General features: G+C 46.3%; 1 protein-coding gene across 1 annotated transcript in view; it reads left to right on the top strand.

Annotated features, from left to right (window-relative positions):
* Nucleotides 1–4,651: 4,651 nt before the first annotated feature.
* LOC137931541 (visual system homeobox 2-like) overlaps nucleotides 4,652–20,264 on the top strand; it is a 146,647-nt gene continuing 131,034 nt past the window's right edge. The window contains exon 1 of the mRNA XM_068774969.1: nucleotides 4,652–4,940. Within this exon, the coding sequence (XP_068631070.1) occupies nucleotides 4,652–4,940 (289 nt within the window). The remainder of the gene's footprint in view (nucleotides 4,941–20,264) is intronic.

Here is a 20,264-nt window from a genome sequence, read left to right on the forward strand (position 1 = left end):
TCTTCACAGAGAACAAGTTTCCAAAAAAAAAAATTACATAAAAATAACCAAATTAAAAAGTGGAAATACTCGTTTAATTAAAACTCGAATTAAAGGTAACCACAACCTCTAGTTTAAGAAACATTGGGATCACTAAACTATTTAACGTTATATACACATAAAAAACAATTTAAAAAAATATTTACACAAGAACCCGATGAGACGATGCAAGGTCAATATTTTCAAAAATAATTTGTTTCAATTAACATAATTTATAATGATACCTTTTCGTTATCATTTTGTTTTAAATTATTAATAGTAATATTTCTTATAGTCCACCAGAGAAGTTAGCAGACGCCTTTTGTCTCTACGGTGACATCTCAAGATCTGGTAATCACACAGGATTTTTTCAAATGACGCGTCAATAATTCTTCTTATCTATATTTCTTGGCCACAGTTTCCATCTACTTCTCCCTCTCTCTCCGGGCACGTAATTATAAAATTTATAATTTAAGAAACTACAGCTCAGCTGATAGACGCCACTGCAAATCAAAGTCCTGCCAAGGGATTCAATGTGGGAATATATTATAATTGCCACACTTGGCAGGCGGGGTAACAATCGTAGTGTGATATTATTGTGAGCAGAGGGCGCTTCTGCCCATCCTTTGGAAGCTTGTTAGTGAGCAGCGGCAATCCGATGTAATTAATGCAACGAGTGTTAATAACGTATGATTATATCCCGGGAATCGAACCAGCGAACGACTTGCGAGTGTCAGTCCTCTGCCGCTGCGCTACCGCTGCTCGGCTGTCTCTACCGCTCTCCCTAATTTCTTGAATTAAAACGTACAGCAATACGTTATGACTGCAATATCACGCGTAGATGTTACAACTGATTGGAATTGATTTAATTGCAATAAACAGTATTTGTTACAATTGTTTGCGACCAGTACATTGAACTGAGTGTGTGTTGTCCGCGAAGTCACGCCGGCGGGCGGCAGCGACTGCTTTCATTGAAATATTAATGTGCTAAGAATTGTAGCAGATTTTTGGATCGCGTTCAAGTAAAAGAAATTAAATGTTAATATAAATGTTTTGCAAGGACACGAGACGAAAAACTACTAAATTAAAACGGTAGCGTGGAAGCGGTAAGGCGGTAGAGCGAATTGCTTAAAGTCTGAAGTTTTAGGATGGACAAACCAAGTGAGGGTTCTTACATATGCACCTCTAAATATGAGCGCGCGAACAGACATCAGCATACACACAGAGAAATAGCGAATGACTGTGACAGGAGCCGGATACCACCCCGCATGACTTTGACTGCTACTAAGAGCATATTCTGTACGGATGTCGCTCTGTGCGTGAATGAATTGTCATCATTTGCTTCTCTATTCTTGAAATTCTCGAATTTTTTCGCCTCCAGTGTATATAATATTGTGTATGTTCGGTAATGATAAGACACATCTGTTATCAGTGGCTACGAGCGATAGCAGAGCTTCTGCATAACGTTGTCCCCCAACTCAAGCTGCGAGGGTATCGATGAGACGTGCGCTTCGGCCGCGCGGGTCCATGCGCCGCGACGCGAGCTGGCCGCGGGGCTCCGCGCGTCATTTTTTTTTAATTAAGACGCCGAGCACGCGCTGCAAAGTTTTTCTCCCTCCGGCTGGTGGCGCCTCCGGGCACGGAGCTCGCCCTCTGCGGCACTTGCCTGCCCGCGTACCACTGGTATGAGTCCCCCTGCTGATATCTACTGTCACATGAGACAACGTTACATCTACAGACAAGTACAGATCGATCGGTTCGGAAGCCTATCCTAAAACCTCGTTTTAGTAAATTAATTCAAAACGTCTTTTTAGCAGGCATTTACACGCTCTAATATTTCATCAATTATTTTAACATGTAACAATCGTGATCTGCTGACAAGAGCTGACCCGATACTCAACATTTGCTCGTCTCTAACCTAAACTTGAAGTCTACCAAGAAGTTTCGGTTCATGCCGTAATGTAGCGGCCGAAGTCTTAGCGTTTTTTTTTAACATAATACAGTGAAACAGTATTGTCCGTTGACCTATCCACTTATAACCAAATTATTTCCGATTAGCAAGTCAATCTCACAGTAAGGAATATTTTTGAGCACAACGGATAGTACCTGACCATCCGTTACCTTATGCGACAAACCATGCAGTGACGCAAAGGCCCTGCATCTCGGACCTCTGGTTAGCAAACGGGCAAAGCATTGCGATCAAGTGATTGAAACTCAACCTGATTGTTCAGCGCTGTCGCCGATTGATCGCCGGTGCAATATGTTCTGCCGTCGGAACTTAAGGCGACAGCTATTTAATGCCACCGTCAGTTGTATTCAAGATAAACATTTAGTCAATAATATTTATGTCATGAGACTGCATTTGCTTTTCTCATCCACTGGCTGTATCTATGCAAAGCAATTGCGTACATGTACAATATCTTCACTTCTTTATTAGATCTATTTTTGAAAAAAATGGTTATTCTATTTGGCACGCCGCAACATTTTAGTAGCAATGTATATATGTACTTTCATTTAGACGATTTGCTTGCAAATATAAGTTTTCTATTTTATTCCCTGCAGGACAGATGATGTAACAATTTTTTCATTCCAATGCTTAAGGAGAAGTATGTAAAAAGCAAAAGTAAATAAAAGATACTTGTCCATTGAGTTCTTCCATGTCTTTTTTTTATTTCATATCAATGTAAATTATTTAACAGCAAACGTCAAGTGTTTTAATCGACTGCGGTGTGTATGGGTCCGTTTTTCTTTCGAAGTAAAACTTTTTCGTGCCTTAAAGAAAATACGATGAAAAATATCGGAATTGGTCAAATTGTTTTGTCATCCTTGGTATTGAATTTGCATTTCATCTCTATATTTACTATAAGAATTGAAATAGTAAATTATCAATGTATATGAAAAGTAAAGACGCATCTACCCGGGTAAAAATTAACTTTTTGAAATCTTCAAATGTAACTATTGGATAATAATTTTAAAATGTAATGAGATTTGTGTTGTATCTGTGTTTCTGATTATGTCTGCCCATGCTGTGTGTATAAAGCTAAGGACATATCTAAACTCGTGACTTGTATGAAAATCTGTGTGATCATTTGCTGATAAAAGTTTTGTGTATAAATAAATAAATTAAAAATGCGTTAATAAAATTAAAATAAAGACCCGTGTCACATAATAATATTTCTCATAAAAGCCTATTCTCCAATATTCGTTAATTTGGGTTGATCTTGTTTTTTAACTTTGTCCAATTATAATAAAACAAAAAAGTTTTCTCAGTTCATCAGGTCTGCGAGTATGTTTTTATCTAAGTAGATTTTTGGCCACAAATTGGAGTCCATTGTTACCCGTTTTTCTTCAGTCTTCTTCTTTCATTATCATCAACTTTTCGGCAATTACAGGTCTACTGCTGAACAAAGGCCTCTCCTAGATATACAACAGGACTGGCAGCAAACGACCCGTACTGAGCATCTTCTACCCCACGTTCCAATGTTGCACGCGTCACTCGGCTCTCGCTGATGTCAATTATTGCCCCACTATTATTTTTTTGAGTAGGCGAGGTATCTTTTAAAATTAATAAAACACGTATTTGTAGTTTGCGAAGGGTTTACTTTGACTGGTTCATGTGAACACGGCCTTCTAATTTGTACAGAAGTAATTGGTCAAGGTGCATATGGCTTAACCTGGATGACAAGGATAAGTTACGCCCGTAGCGCCGCCGCGGCGCGGGGACAGCTCCGTATTGCAGGTCCTTCAGCGTCCTGCAAAGTTCGCAGGCGTTGCAGCCGGTGCGGAACGTTTACTTAAATTTTTTGGTCGAAGCGTTTCTTTCTGAATACCTTAGAATAACCTGAAACAATTTTGTAGAAAAGTGTGTAATTATTACACCTAAATTAAGCGCAGGAAATTTCAAATTCGACCTCCACGGGCTTGCCGCGGCGCGGGGGCCGGGGCGCGGGGAACATTCATGTGCCGCGAAATTACAGCGCGAACAGTTACATCTCGGCGCACGCACAATTATAAATCCGTTGCGGCGGCGGGCGGCGGCGGGCGGCCGGGTGCGGCGCGGGGCGGCACGGGGCGGCCGTGTATTTATGTATCATTATGTTCTCGTGATTCTGTACGATTAAGGTATTCCAGGCGCCGCGCGGCCTCAAGCACCGATTTCGCCGCGCCGCCGCCCGGCTCCCTTGCGCGAGGTAATCAGTTCGTGGGACACTCGGCCTGTGACCGGCTCCCAAGCTTATTTGTACGGCACAGAGTCTAAAGTCGTGCGACGCGTTGCACGCGGGCGGGGCTCGCGCAGAAATCTGGCCAATAGAGTGCGGTAACAAAATATCCGTATTGGCTATTAGCGAGGCCCCGCCCGCACCCGCTCGCACGCGCTCCCAAACGGCGTAAGTCGCGCGGCCATGGCGGCGCTTATGCCAGTCCGCAGCTGCGCAGGGCGGCCAGGGCGGCGCGGGCCGGGGTGGCGAGGAGGCGCCGGCGAGCGCGGCGGGCGGGCCGCAGACGCGCTCCGGACGCCGCGGCGAGCGCTCGTGCCCGTCACTCTATACGCCGCAGGTACCGCGAGTCGCGACACGGCGCGCCCGACGAGCAGTGCGAGTGCGGGACAGTAATGTAAAGCGCTGCCGGCGGCATGCAGGCGATGAGCGCCAGCGCCGGCGCACCGCGGGCCCCGCAGCGCTCGCCCTTCGCCATCCAGGAGCTGCTGGGGCTATCGGACGCGCGCGACGCACGCGAGGCACGCGACGGCCGCGAGCGCTACGAAGCGGAGAGCGCCGGGCGCGACAGCCGCGGGTTCGCGCCGCAGTTCCCGCTGCCGGCCGCGGTGGCGAGCCGCGTGGCCTACGCCGCCGCCTTCAACGCGCAGGCGGCTGTGGCAGCAGCCTTCCTGCCCGGCCCGCCGCTGCTGCACGCGCCGCCCGGTACGTGTCTTCCTCATGTCCGCGCTACGCTACCGCTTAAATATTGTTCACGCGCTTCTCTTATCGGATGTCACCGGCGCTTTTGACCCTCCGACGCCGACCGGCGAGCTGCAACGCGTTGTGTAGTTCTATCAGACAACAGTCCGCCGGCCGGCGCCTCCACTAAACCCAATTCCCGGTCCCACTAGTTTCAGCAGAACTAAATGTTTGTACATAAAAACTCTCTTACATGTAACTGAAAGCAAACAACATAAATGAGCTGCTGGTCACCCAGCTGCTGGTCGCCAGAGCTTGGCGCTGCTCGTTATGCAGACTCTCCAATATTGTGTGTCCGCTGCAATTGTTTTCAAACAAAAATCAAATCTAGCCGTGTGTGTGTGTGTGTCACGTTGGTCGGTTACTTCGTGCCGCGTCCGCGCGCTGCCTTATTTGAAATGTTTCCACAACAACAAACACTAAATTATTAATCAAATATTTTTCTAAATCGTTCCAACTGTCGGCATCTCGTTAGGCCCGCGGCTCGGCCGCCCGGCGCAGTCTGATAAAATTAAACTTTAAATTTTAAATGATATGAACTAATCAATTGCTTTGATATCGTATAACTTAATAACTTCCATCTTAATTATTCCTTAACGAATAGTATTATTGGTGGTTTTCGTATTAATTCACTTGCTTTTGTTGTTTAATTTAAAATCATCACGTAACTTTACGGTCTGTGAGAATACATATAATAATTAAACTTCAATTGAGTCATCACTGAAATAATCATTGTGTATTCTCTCTTGCAGTAGCGTTATAAACAAAAATGTCGTGCAGTCCGGGTTGAAAAAGATACAAACTTAAATTGATTACTAAATATTTAAAAATTCAAATATATTCATTACCTAAATTTAAGTGAGACACTGTAGTGTTACTAGAACTAAGAAAAATAACTAAATAATTATTTTGCATGACGTCCGCGATGGCAGTGACTTCCCGTCGGCGCTGCAACTTCTCTAAACTTGTTAATTCGCACTTAAAACCAACACTTGTGATTGGCTTGTAGTTTTAAGGTTGTAATATACGCGTATAGTGTACAAATATAGTAAAAAATCTAATCGCAAAGGATATTGTAGTGGTTAAAAGTGCGTTTTGTTTCAAAACAACATCGACAGAGACTCTGTTGCCTGTTCTTGTCCTACTATGTTCGATTAGCATAGAAGTATCCTCTCGTAGAGAAAGTTACTTAATTGTTACCAATACACATAAAAGATTATAATGTTTTTGGTTGGCAAAATATTAGAACATCGGAAATTGCGCCCGTACTCTACTTCCTGCACTTGAAACTGTTTACGCTTCAAGCCAGGAACTAAATTTCGCGGTCGTTGCTGTTTGCTTTAGTGCTGCAGCAGCTGCAGCAGGTGCAGTTTCGTAGTTGCAGAACTTCGAGCGGAGTGAACGCCAAAATCGCGTCGCCCGACGGCACCGCGCGCCGCGCCGCCCGGCCTATCAATATTATTTGAACTCTCATTAACCGCGCGATTGAACTATAGATTACACTTCTGCTGTACAGTAAATAATACAATGTAATTGTTTAATAAACTGTTTAAAAATTCAAGTGCTAAGATCGGTAATTACTGTTTCGTGCCGTTCGTTTACCGCCGTTATTTTGCAATCTCTTTTCTTCATTCACAGTCAAGTTTTAATACCACCTTTGAAAAGTATAATATCATATATGTGTCCTACTCGAAACTACAAACTATATCTGTCATGGGAAGGTTATTAATTATAAACTGAACGTTATATCGCAAAAGTAAAACGCAGTAAGAAATACATATACCAAGATGATGTAGAGTAAGGATATTTTATTAAATGTATGTGAACCAACAGTAACGCAAATGATTTGGTTACAAGAGTTTGTAACAAAAGGCACTTTACACGAACATTTTTTTAGTTTCGTGATCACAACCATTGGCCACGTTCTGTTATCATGACTTTAATTTATAATTTTCATCATCGTACCAATATAAATTATTTTATACCACTTTAATGTTATAAGGCACATTATCAACGTGTAGTATATAAAAAAAAGATTGTAAATATAAAAATGAGTGCTTACATTATCAATATATGTGAACAAAATTATTCATGAATAGCATATAATACAGGGTTTGTCCTTCTCGGCACAGCAATGTCAGGATGCTAAAAGAATATTGTCCCTGAGTGACAACCCGAGCTGAGGTCCGCGCGAGGGGCGTCCGCCAAATCGGTCTTAAAATCAGTAGCATGCTGCGGCCCGTGCTGAGACCGCCCTGGAGCCCTCGGGCTTTGCCACTTTTGTGCCGTGACACCTCAAACTCGTGGAATCTGCAAATATCATCCGGGAAGCAGTGACGGTCCGGTACAAAAAAACATATGTAATATATAAAAAAAATAAAACAGTTTTTCTTATAGACTGTAGGTATCACTAGTAAGTGATCACTTGTATACGTAATGAATTAACCAAATACACGAAACCCTCGATCCAGACGCGCTTTGAAAAGAGTCAACAATATACTCGGACAGTTTGTTATTAATCAGCTCGACAATTATCCTTAATTTGGTGGTGAGAACAAAAATTCATTACCGAGCTTTATCATCGCTTTCAAATGATTTCCACTGCAATGGAATTTTAACTAATTTTTATTTTGTTATTTAGAACAATCACACGCAACTTATCTATTCATTTATATTACTGAAGCTCAGACATAGCTGTTGCAGTTGTATCAAGTTGAACTCGGCGATGTTTGTCATACATCTTCCGAAACTTTCTATGGAGAATAGAATAGAATAGTTTATTTTCTGCGCATCGAAACGAGTATTATTATCATTGTTCTCAAAACATCAACTTCCCAAATTTCAACCACTATTAAATTCCGAATATTCAATGACAAACATTAATTTATTTATTTAAGTTTCTGGAACATAACCTAAATGTAATAAATATTGAAATAAACAAATTCCTATGGGTGGCTTCATAACTTTTAGTGAGTTCTAACAAACAAACAATTAATTAATTTTAGTTGTGCTGGTCCAAAAACTACTGCCGACACTGCATCATCAAATAAGTCTAAAATTAACTTAACAGTCCTGTGCAACTCCTTCAAAAGAGTGTTTTGCTTGGTATCAAGTAACTACACCTTGCTTATAACTATTCGTGAGTCACACGAGTCCGCCAAGACCTCCAGCGCTATCCCCCCCTCAGTCGGCACCTGGCCAGGACTTCACGGACGCTTTGCTTTTGTTGCCAAGTGCTTATATGCTTATAGACCTATTTGACTCCAACTGCGGCTTCGGAATTACAAACTTCAATTGCTCCGGGAACATAGCATTCAAAACGGTAGGAACAAAATTAATATGAGAACCGCTGTGTATCCGTTAAAACTTATTCAGTTCTTAGTTAAACTTAGTTAGTTGTTTAACTTCGTCACATTTTGTTTTTACTTTGCAAGTCGTCAATCCTGTGAAATATAATAATTTCTTTTAATCTATTGCCAAGAACATAATTGTACCCAGGCCTCCGAAACGGATCAATTCCTGTCAAGCTCATCTTTCGGTTTTATTTGCACCCGAGGCTCTTTCTATGAAACCCGATGCAAAATGAACGAAGTATTGCTTGTCTTACGTGGAAAACAGTTCGTTGGACTACGGTCACAACGTTGATCTTGCACGACCGAAAGCAACCCCGACAAATTATTAAGTTATTCTCCAATTTGGAAATTTTTTATTTAATTTTGTATGTATTGATAATAAAGTTCCCTGAAAATCACAGTATTATCTGAATCCGTTGTGGCTTTGCTAGATCCGTACGCGCTTGGAGACCTAAAAGGCTTTATCATAAGTTAAAGATGCCATCATCATCCTAATTTGATTTTAGTTTATATCAAATTGGACTTTTCTGATATCCTGTTGTCACTGTTTTTGATCACTATGAATAGATCACATTGAACTGAATTAGTGCTATGCATCATTATTGTGCGTCGATCTAGTCAGGCCTCCTAATTAATCAAATCGTTCCTAATTAAAAAAGTTTACGGTGACCAGATGAAGGCATATCTTCGAAACCAACGGCCGGTTAAATGATAAATCACTACGTTCCTAATACGGAAGGATTTTGCGTATACTACTGTATGAAATTCTTGGTGGGCAGTCCCCGGCAGGTTCTGTTGTTGAACGACTGGTCGTTGTGTTAAAATGAGCGCGCAATAAGCCGCTCTGAGAGCTTGAGCCGCAACCGTCTTACATAATGCACCTTGTACTTGTAAAATTCAATTTACTGTCTATTAGTTGTATTAGTTTAGCAACCGAACCTCTTCTGTCAATTTCCAACGTGGATGTCCTTCACTTTGTTCCTGCACTGCGGTACCTTAAGGCCCCAGTGCTCTGCGGGCTGCGTGCCTCACCGCCACTTCAACTAGTCTTTGCGGCAATGCAATATGATTAAATATTACTAATTATCAGAACATTAATACCCTACTTGTTTTCAATGTAAAAAGGAGGAAGGAAGATGCACAATTGTATCCTTGCAACAGCAACTCGAGCCGCGCATACCTCCGCGGTCCGAACGCTGCTTATTAGACTAAATATATCTGTATTGAAATGTACTGTAGTCAGTTTGCGCGACAGCCTGCAAGTAGTCGCGGGCCGGGGTCGTCTCAAAAGATGACCTCGCCACTACAAACGCGAACAAAGCGCACCTGAGCCACCGCGATTGAAAGGAATCAGCCATTGATCGTCTCAAACAGATCCTTTGAGCCGCTCGCTCGACGCGTTCAACTAATCAAGTTAGCGAGGTGCGGGCCGGAGGGCGAGCGCAGGCGGGCGCAGGCGGGCGCGGGGGAGTGCGGGGGTCGTGCGGGGGCGCGCGTCGAGCATCGCCGACACCTCGGCTTTGTGCGCGCGCGCAGACAAGACAGGCGCGCTCACACCTCGCGCGCTTTGTGCGCGGACAATGCGCACAATGCCGCTTTGTGCGCAGATTTCGACAGCCCGATAAAAGGTTAGCTGATATCCTGCCCCGCCGTGTTAGTGGTCACTCGCTTAGAACTGCTCCCGATTCCCACAGCGCGGTCCACACACGGAATCCGCTGAACTTAGTGCGAAGCCAGAGATGACTTGGATGAGGTTTATGTTGTGGAGCAGTTCTATTTCAGAGCGGTACATTTTTGGTCAAAGCCGCTACACCTTCTAATGGCATTCTACAATAGACGGAAAGGAAACTCTCCGTCGAGATAAACTGTTATCAGCTGCAGAAGCCGTGGCCTCCTATTGGCTGCTACTAAACTGCTAAAATGAGATGTGTGTCACGTCGATTCTCTCCGGGTGCGTTTCGGTATCGATCCCGGGAACGACATAGACGTGCGCGCTGGCAGGGCCGCGAGTGCCCGCTTACACCGCGTCCTCCTCTCCATTTCCTCCGTCCGCGCGTCTCAGATGCGACCTTTAAAACAAAAGCCGTGCCCTTTTCACCGTTGCAAACTCACCTCGCGTTATCTGCCGCGCGCGGGTGTCCAGATTAAAATGAGAGAAACAATCAGTAAAGAAATGTAATTTGAAAATCATACAATAGCACGAGAAATTATAATAATCATTTAATTAAACCAAATCGAGTATTTGCAAGTGGACCAGTGTGACCTGGTGGTGGCAAATGGAATAAAATCATCGTGATTATTTCAGCCGAAGCACGTCCACCGCTGGACACAAGCCTTCCCGTAGATCTGCAACATGGCTGGTAGCCTGCGATCATAGGCTTCCATTTCTGATATTAAGGTCGTTTGTCCCGTTAATACATATAGGCATTTAGACATATATATGTAAGTTAAGTACATTATACATCTTTTTATACGTTTCCACATATATCATAGACAAAAAGTATGTACATACAAAATCTATAAGTGTACCTGAATTCAACGGTAGTTGTGACGGAAAAAAGGAACCGAAAACTCAAATCTATGATGGGACACTAGGAAGGTGATGGGGACAAAATGTAGAGGTACCATGAGGCATGGGTCTATACAGGCGGCTGGAGGAGGCTTTTGTGGATTGTGAAGAGAAAAAAAGCCATAAATTGTTTTTTATTGCTTTGTGTTTCTTTTGGATTTTTAAATGTTATATATTATTTAAATGTATACATATTGGTAGTTGAGAGAAATTAAATATTGCTGACTGAAGAGGAGTTCGGGGAGCAGGTATACCGGGGCTTCGGATGGATGTAGTGACATGAAGCGTGAGTTGAACTTCTGTTTCTTGATCCGTATTAGGAGTTAATGATTTATGGTCTTGTAGTACTACTGCTCGCTGTAGTAGAACCCGCAGCGGCCCGCAAGACCGGGGCCGAGCGAATTGATTTACCGTCGAAAGGAGTCGTCGCAGGCACCGGCTCGCCCGGCCATCGCGCTCACAAACACTATGGGGTGTCGCAGTCCGATTGCAAAATAAATACATAATTTGGGAGTGATCACTTTATTTATCTAATATATAAAATTCTCGTGTCACGGTGTTCGAACTTGAACTCCTCCGAAACGGCTTGACCGATTTTTACCAAATTTTACATGCGAATTCAGTATGTCCGAGAATCGGCTACTATCTATTTTCCATACCCCTAAGTGATAAGGGTGGTCCACCCCTAAATTTTATTTTTAATTTTTTAGACAATTTTTTTGGTTTTTATTTTATTATGATACAGTATACAAAAATACATACATACCTAAATTTTCACCCTTCTACGATCAACCCTTATCTTACATTTGTTAATTAAAAACTTTATTTTTTTTTGCAAAACAACGTTTGCGGGATCAGCTAGTTTATTTATAATAAACAAGGAGTACGTACATTAATTAGTTATTCATTTAACAAGAGCTATTTATGTAACAATATAATTATAATTTTAGTACAATACTACAGCCATAAGCAATATTTTTAATTTTACATCCTAACATTATATGATAGTTGTTTGTTCGGTAAAACAAAAGTGCCCCTGCTGTTGCCCTATTAAAAAGAAAGCCAACAGATCTGCATGAGCTGTTATCGAATTTCGAGTTTGGCAACATACTTATCGGTTTATTTCTATTGCCATAACTTATTTATATCATTTATTTATCTCACAGCATATTGTTTGTAAAAACGGTGGTATTATCGCGAATGGCTTCTTTTGTATGAACTTGGTTATTAACAAAAATGGAATATGTATATCAAATACTACATTCCATCCATAAACTTAGTCGAAACCTTATGGATCGCGTTTTTCTGTTGGAACAAAAGCCTATGGCAGTAGACGTGGCGTGGAGGACATCACGCTGTCACATCGTACAGCGGAAGATCAGCTGGCTTGTGACCTCACTCTGTGTAGATTCAGTCGGAAAAAATATCAGAACGTAGTTTTGCCCGCTCCGGGATAGTGAGGAGAGTCCAGAAGTGCTTCCTTCAGTATTCCAGCAGGTGTCGCAGGTCGCAGCGCTGCGGAGCTGTCCCGGCCGCTGGGCCTGGCTCGGGAGAGTTGTCGGTTATTGGTGCGCGTAACCGCTCCTGTGCAAACGTACGTGTGTGTGTGTTTGGCACACGCGTGCATGCAACCCTCCGCTTCGGAACCAGTTGGCGGGCGCGGCGCGAGCGACAAGCGCGCGCGGCTTCCTGCCCCGCTGCCGCTTATGACTATGTCGTAAATAGTCGAATAATAAAATTGTTTTATTTTTGTAAACATGAGGGAGAATTTTGTAGAGTGCAACGACATATTTGCGCTGTATGGATTATTTTCGTTATTATGCTTTGGTAACACTTTTTGCACTCTAGACGCAACATGGTGGGAACGAGCTCCGTGCGTCCCCACTGTCAATGTATGTGCGGGTTTCTTTCGTTTGATATCACCGTCGACTGCTGCTGCGGTGCCGTCGGTGTCGGTGCCGGTAGCCCGCGGGCGCCCGTGCGCTGGGCGGCGAGCGGGTGTTCGCGGTGCACGCGGGGCGGTGCGGAGAGGGTTATGTCATCGCGGAGGTGTGAAGCGGGATATTAGCCGCGCGCGTGCGGCAGCGGGAGCGCAGATGAGGAATTAGCGTTGCGCTAGACGCGCATTGTTCGCGGCCAAGGAGCGTGAGATTGGCGGCCGCCGCGGCCCCGGCGCTCCGCCGACGCGCGCCCTTTGTACCGGCCGCGCGAACAATGCGCCCGCCGCCCCGCCGCACCGCGCCCCGCTGCCCCGCCGCGCCCCGACGGCTGACCCGGCGCGAGCGGGCTCGCGTAGCGCCTCTGCCGAACCAAAAGATTTGTTCGCCGATTACTCGCGTCGCGCTCACACCGGAGACGCGCAGCGCGGGGCTCCGCGGGGCGGGGCGGGCGGCGGGGCGGGGAGCGCGCGGGGGGCGCGCGGCGGGGCCCGGGCGCGAGGTGAGAGCGCTTGGCTCGACACCTCCGCACAAAGCGACAGCCGCCACTAATAGCTAGTTTCACACAACTAGGCGACGCCGCCCGGACTCGTCCGCGTGCCGTCTGCATTTTAATCACCGGCGTTAGCGGGTCCCGCCGCTGTGAACATTTCGCACCAGAATGTCCTCTGAGCGATGAGCAGCGGGCAATGGAAGCGGCGACCGGAGGAAATTAAACCCAAAATTCTATTCGAACTCGTGTCGGTATTTCAAACTGAAACGCCCCACTTTATTAACTCGGTGTCGCTAAAAAGTAATTAAAACAAATTTAAAAGTCACTTTAAAACTGAGATGCCTAAAAATAAACGTCTTAATGAGGGAAATAAAACGAAGGCTCCCCGGAACTGTCAGCGGGCGCGGCGCGTCGCGGCCGCGCGCGATTAATTAAAGCGCAATGAGAAGAAATCTCGACGAAAAAACAAACAAACGCCATCGCATTTTTAGTAGTTATTGAGGAATAAACAGCTTTCACGCCAAAATAAGTTCTCAAAGCAGCGCATGCGGCGCGCGCTGCAGCTGAAATTCGTTTGCCGGCGACGAGCACTTCCCTACTCCCTAATTAGCCTGGAAACGAAACTATCTCGGCGGCGAGGCAATCGGAGCCTTATGCCCGGCGCGCAGGGCGCACTTTGCGAGCGCGCGCCGCGGACAATAATAGAGAGTACTCGACCTCACGAAGTCGCGAGATTTGACGCGGATTCCGTTTTTTCTGTAAAGTGCAGCACTCGACGGGCGCCGGGCCCCCACCCCGCGCCCCCCGCTCCGCGCAACGTCGTATCATCTGCTAAGCAGCACGAGTTCCCAAAGAAGGGAAAGACCCATACATTGTCTTCATTTGACGGCGGTGTTAGTTTTGAGTGCTACCAGTAACTAGGAGTGCAGCACGTGACGGAGCAGCAGTTCGCATTACTTTACAAGCGCTCCCCCGCGCCGCAGCGGCGCAGTCGGCCCGCGCGCGTCCTTTCGATTAAATCATTCTCAAGCCATTACGTAAAAAGGACTGTAATAAAATTAAGTTTTTTGGCGCGGGCGCCACTCCGCGAGCAGAGGGGGCAGGGCGGGGCGGGGGCGCCGATTATTATAATGCCGGTTGAATATAAATTAGTCACTTACAGTGACGCACTCTTGTGTCGCGGACTCTGCTAGTCCTGGGTCCAAGGAAGCTGTAAAAGTCAACAGATCTCAATTTATAACGAACACGCATAAGTCCTTTTAAAGTGCCCAAGGGTGCAATGCACGTGTGGATTCACGTCTCTACTCGTCACGGAGTCGTCGCCGAGTGCAGATCTCTGCTAATCCTTTTACCGCAGCTGGGTAGCCGTTGTACGCACGACGTGCTGTATTTGTCCCGCAGAGGCGTCCGGTGCCGCGCTGCGCACGCCTCCGAAGTGTCGTTTGTTCTGCTTGCAATTAATATTTGTTCAGGTGCAACACGTCTGTTAATTTCCACGAATTTTTTTATTTACTGCGAAGCATCGCGTTCTGCGCTATTTCCGGACTGACTTCGCAATTGAGGTGGAATTAGTCGGTGAGCCGGAGTAAAGAACTGATCTGGTCGTTCTTGGATACGTATGCAGTGGTCTGTCTTTCAATGTTTCAATTTACATTTGTAAAAGTCTTCATATTTATTTAATCATGGGAAATTTTTGTGGAGAGTCCAAGCGAGCAAACAAAGTGTTTTCTTTCTTCATTTTTAGTTCGCCCGTCAAAAAAGTGGCACTGAATGTTTTCGATGATATTTTGTTTATCTATGACGTAAGGCTCTCAAATAAACGGTGAATAAGCCTGGGCGTTTTACCAATGTTGATATCATTAGCACTAAAGCACCAGTAAAACGCAAAAAAATTAATATGAAACTGATCTGCACCTCAGAAGTTTGGTGTCTGCATGTTCAGCTTTGCCAATAATTTTTACAAATTTTATAAAATGTCATCTCAGAATCTTGCAGTTTATTTAAACTCGTTTGAAAGGTAGTTAATTATTTTTATTTAACTAGTTCACTTGTAATGTTCAGAGAGAACTGGGCCGAAAACACAAAACACGAGAGTATCACTTGTCGAAGAGTCGGAATGGATGAAATCGTAATCGCCAAATGTGAAAAACATCGCCAGACGATGAACGGGACGGGAACAAGATCAACAACTCAATGCTCGTCGACGACATGTTCACTTGCCTTGATCTTCTTTTTCGGCTAAGCTATCCGTGTCAATGAATTCGATAGTTTCTTCTTACTGCAGACCAATCCGGAGTCTTGTAACCTGAGAATCCGCCGTGACGTGCTGCCCGTTGCGCTCTGAAAGAAAACCGAAGCGTCGGCTCTCAGAGGGGGAGAGGGCGTCGAGTGGTGTGAGGAGGGCGAGCGGGGCGGAGCGGCCGCGGGGACTCTCATTGTTAATTAACCTGCAGCAGACAGCGCGACCGGGCGCCGGACGGACTCCACTCGCCAGTAAACATTGCAAGTGCACGGTGCACAGCAGGACGGTGTCCTCTGCCCCGGCGAGTCAGCAGTACTCTGCCCCGCTGCCGGGGCCAGTTCATTCGCTGCAAGGATGATTGCTGTTCAGGAGCTGCTCCGTTGAGCACTACGTGCAAACCTTCTCCGCGCAAAATGGACAGTCGGTACAAATGTACCAACAATGTAACCACACTTCGTGTTTGTTTTGTCGTAAATCAGATTCCTTATCAAGTACAATTAAACAAAGCACTTGAACGTCGAAATATTCAAACCGTTTTAGGTGTAAACAATTAACACGCGTAAAGACAACCTTGACGCAATTAGAATACGGAGCTCGGACGTAGTGTGAGACATTATAAACACTCGACTTGAAAAACAGTTTTGAACGTCGGCCGCGGTAGAGCGGCGAGCTGCTGGCAGCTGAAAAAAGTTGATGCGCAAAAAGCGTTCCGAGGCATTCACCTGGGCGATCGCCGCCTCCCGCCGAATGTTGTTGTTATTGATTAAAATTTATGTTTTTATGGAGCAGGCGGTAGGTGGCAGTAGGCGTATCGACGTAATGAGCGCCTGATGACACAACAGTGCGCTGCCCGCGCGCACCGCAGATAGATCATGTTAAGAATTAGCTTCGCCACAAATGAGATCACACCGCGCACTCGAAGGCTAACGTGTGCGCCAGAACATTCGTAGTCACTGGTGCCCATCTGTGGGCTTTCAAGTGAATTGCTCGCTCCACGCGCCCACTCACCCTCTCCTCCCTCAGGACGGACAATTATCCTACCGTGCTACATCACTGCATGTTTTTCGTAAAAACTCAGAGAATAAGTGTAGCTGAAATGAACAGGAGACGCTTTCCAGCCGTGCTCCCAAAGATAAGCAGAGGCACTAAACTGGCTTCTCAGATGTCGTGCCGTCCATCCCCAGATCATTCCTTTTGTGCTGAACGATTGCTCCTTTAAATTAATTTTGTATTCATTTAATGTTGAACACACTCATTTAATTCAGCCTTTGTGTCGTGAAATAGGCTATGTTCACATTTAGTTTCTGTTCACCATGACATGAAGAAAACGTTTCAGAGTATTCCATCAATAGCTATGTGAGTACTCGGTCACGCTGCGCGACACGTGTGATGTGGTCGAGTTTTAAGTACGTAAACCATACTCGCCCGGGGCGCCTAATCACCTGTCATAAAAATTTGAAAAGAAAACGTTCCGAGCGCGAGCTATCGGGCGACGGAGGCTCGTCCGCTGGGAGGCGACGCCTCGACAATGCCAGCTCGATGCTTGTCGAGCGCTTGATTGGAAAGTGTTGGCGGCGACAAAGACGCGCCCCCGACGAGAGCTCTAATATCGACGCGACTCGATTTTAATCTGAGAAAGATAACGCAGCGACGTCGTGATTGTCCGCCGCGAGAACAAAGCGAGTTAACTCGCTGACGTGATCATTGCCTGCAGCGCGATGCACCGTCGCTAAAGACGGTTGGAAAATGACCCTGCGCCACGTCACGCCAGTACCCGAGGAGTGTGGAACTAGTTCGCCCAGCAGTAACGTGTGCTCACAGATCGGCTGCCTTTCCTCAAGGAAATCTCTTGGGAGACGACAATAATAAGAGCTAACAGACGAATTCACCCGCGAGCGCCAAAACCAACCCTAACTCCAGCCAATAGGGGCGACAGTCGCTCGCGGCGAATTCGACTCCTTTGCTTAACTAGGTTGAAGGTACTCGGCGTAGCGGGATGTATCACTTTGTTTAGAGGACATCAAAGCTCGTCGCCGTCGGCTGAATGCCAATTGGTTTTTTTATCGTTTTCTCGAGGCGCGAGGTGTCCCCCTGTCCCCCCACCCGCGTGGCCCTCCGCCCCCGCCACCCCGCCGCTGCAGCCCCGGGCGGTGCGGCCGCTCCAAGTGGTTTAGTGTTTTTGTTTCTACTGAAGTGACAACCAATCGGAAGGATTAACTCTCCAACGATTACATCAGTCCTTTTGTTTCTTCGCCTTAGTTTGTTTACATTGCGTAGAAATCAGACATGGTCGCGGCGATGTCCTTCGCGGTCCGGTTGTCCGGTTGTCCGGTTCATGCCTCACAACTAATGAGTTCATTAAAGTTTCGATTACTTGCTTGTAATCATTTAGTCCTCTGTCCTTTGTACAATTTTGAGATTGAAGGATCCCGTGCTCACCCGGAACTCACTGCGCAGCGGTGCTTGCCGGCACTTCGCGGAGCCCCGGTTGCGTCCCGGCGGCGACTGCCCGCTTACTGTGTGCAGACCAAAGTAGTCTGCTTCGCGGAAACTTTTAATGGGTTTTTTCGCTTAGTATCGCGATTTAAGTTTAGGTTTTAATTTAGCGATTTATTTTTATTTATAAAACCTCCTCCTGCACTCTGCGCGTTGTCTGGTCGCGGGACAAACTGACGCTGGATTCCACCCATGTACTGCTAGCAACGCTCCCTGTGACTCGGCCGACCGCTGACCGATCCGAGTTAGACCGGCAACAATTCCGTTACCTCCTCCGGAACCGCCGGCGGGCGCGCAAAAATCTGCGCCCTTATGTCTTTACGCTAGGGTCGATAATCCCGTAGCCAGCTTGCGTGTCCTCTTCGAATCAGCAGGAAACGGGGTCGGTCGCGGCGAACGGGTTTAGAGCGCCCGGTGCGGCGGGCGGGGCGCGGCGCGGCGACGGGGCAGCGGGGCACGCGGCGGCGGGGCGCGGCGGCTCCGGAGCAGGCCTCGTGTGCCCCGGTGCTCACTTCACACGTAGCACAAAGAGCCCTAACTGCCTGCTATTAACACTGCTCACCCCCCGGCGGCGCGCTAGTGACGTCCCGCGCGCGGACCTGTACGCCCTAATATTATTATTCCGTCGCGAATTTACGCCGCGACTCAGTTCGCGAATTCAGTACCGACAAAGCTGCAAGCTACGTCCGGGCCCGCGGCGACGACCTCGTCGCGGTGTCGGAGATCGTCGTGCAGCCTGACAGGTTTCGTCGCCATTACTCCCATTATCACAACTGTACCTGTTCCTGTCGATAAAATTCAAATAGTACTCAATGAAAATTGTACCGATCTTTTGCTGGACCCGTTCAAAGAGGACCCTCGCAATCATAGGAGGAAATGGATCTCTATAAGAATATTCGCGCAAATTCGAGCACTGTACGTATTAGAAATACGTAAAATAAAAATCAGAGCGCGAGCTGCGCGGCAGTCTTCTCCTCACGGCACCACGCACAGACCTCAAACTGCGACGTCTCTTGACTCGCGCTGAATAAACATTTGATTTATCGACAAAAAATCTCTTCGTACTCAGTGCTTAGCATTACCCGATGGAACTGAAAATCAGTGCGCGTGGACGCGTGCAGCATGGACGAGGAGATGGCACCTCATCACCACGGCATCACCACCACCGCCGCATTACCACTACGTGACCACGCCGCTATCGCATCAGCGCCGCAGACGGCTCGAGCCGCGAGAGGGACGGCGGCGTACCTAATTTACATTTATAATTGAGTACGCTAATTGAAAATCGCAGCACTAAGCCGAGCTGCCCGCGGCTCCTTTCTCTCGGCGCGGACACGCGAAATAGCACTCAGCGGCGCTCGCAATAAGCTTCAAAAACTTTTAATTACTTCCGCCGGAGTGTCGTCGCCGGTGGTGCGCGCGAATCTCGACCTACTCCAGCGGCCGCAGGGTGTAGATTGGCTCGCGCGCTCCCACGACAATGATTCGGGCATAAGGTAGCCAAGGACTCGGAGAGACGATGAGGCCCCGCTGTTTTTGTCACAAGCCGGCAAGCCGTCGAATTATTGCCCTAAATTGTGTGTTTTAACGAAGTGGAAGAAATATTTGTCAGCGGCGCGAGTGCGGCCATTGTCCTCTCGGTCACCCCTCACCCCCGACGCTCCCTGCATCCCCCTGCGTCCCCCGGCGCATCCAGTGCAATCAGCAGGTCCGTGCCTCATAAGAAAAAGAAATTACTGAAACGTCAGTTTCAAAATGATTCCGTAGTATGAGAAAATTAAGAATTATAACAACCACTTTGTTTAAAATTTAATAAAAGTTGAAAAGGTTATATCTTTGAGTGGCTTAGCAGGCAACAACTGTGGCTTAGAAGCTAAACAAAGTGCAATGAAATCGCAAAACTACCCAAGTCTACTCCACATTTCTCCGAATATAACTACAGCTGTTCTGCTACCCTTAGCAAAAAAAACTTAGCAGCTGAAAGCTGCAAGATGTACACTCTTCTTCACTTCTTTTGACGCCTGGCGCCAGCACGCCTTTTGCAAAAGTGTGCGCAGAAGCGCTAGTCGCCGTCTTTAAGTTGTAACTATAAAATTAAAAGCATTTTACCAAATAAATCTTATTATGCAAACCTTTGTTTTTTGGACTCATTCACGCGGTTGATATTATAATGTACACATCAAACATTGTTAGATTTC

This window comes from Battus philenor, unplaced genomic scaffold (assembly GCF_028537555.1).
Source record: "Battus philenor isolate CCGP_79_NKW_IND1 unplaced genomic scaffold, ilBatPhil1.0.hap1 SCAF_11, whole genome shotgun sequence".
Lineage (NCBI taxonomy): Eukaryota > Metazoa > Arthropoda > Insecta > Lepidoptera > Papilionidae > Battus > Battus philenor.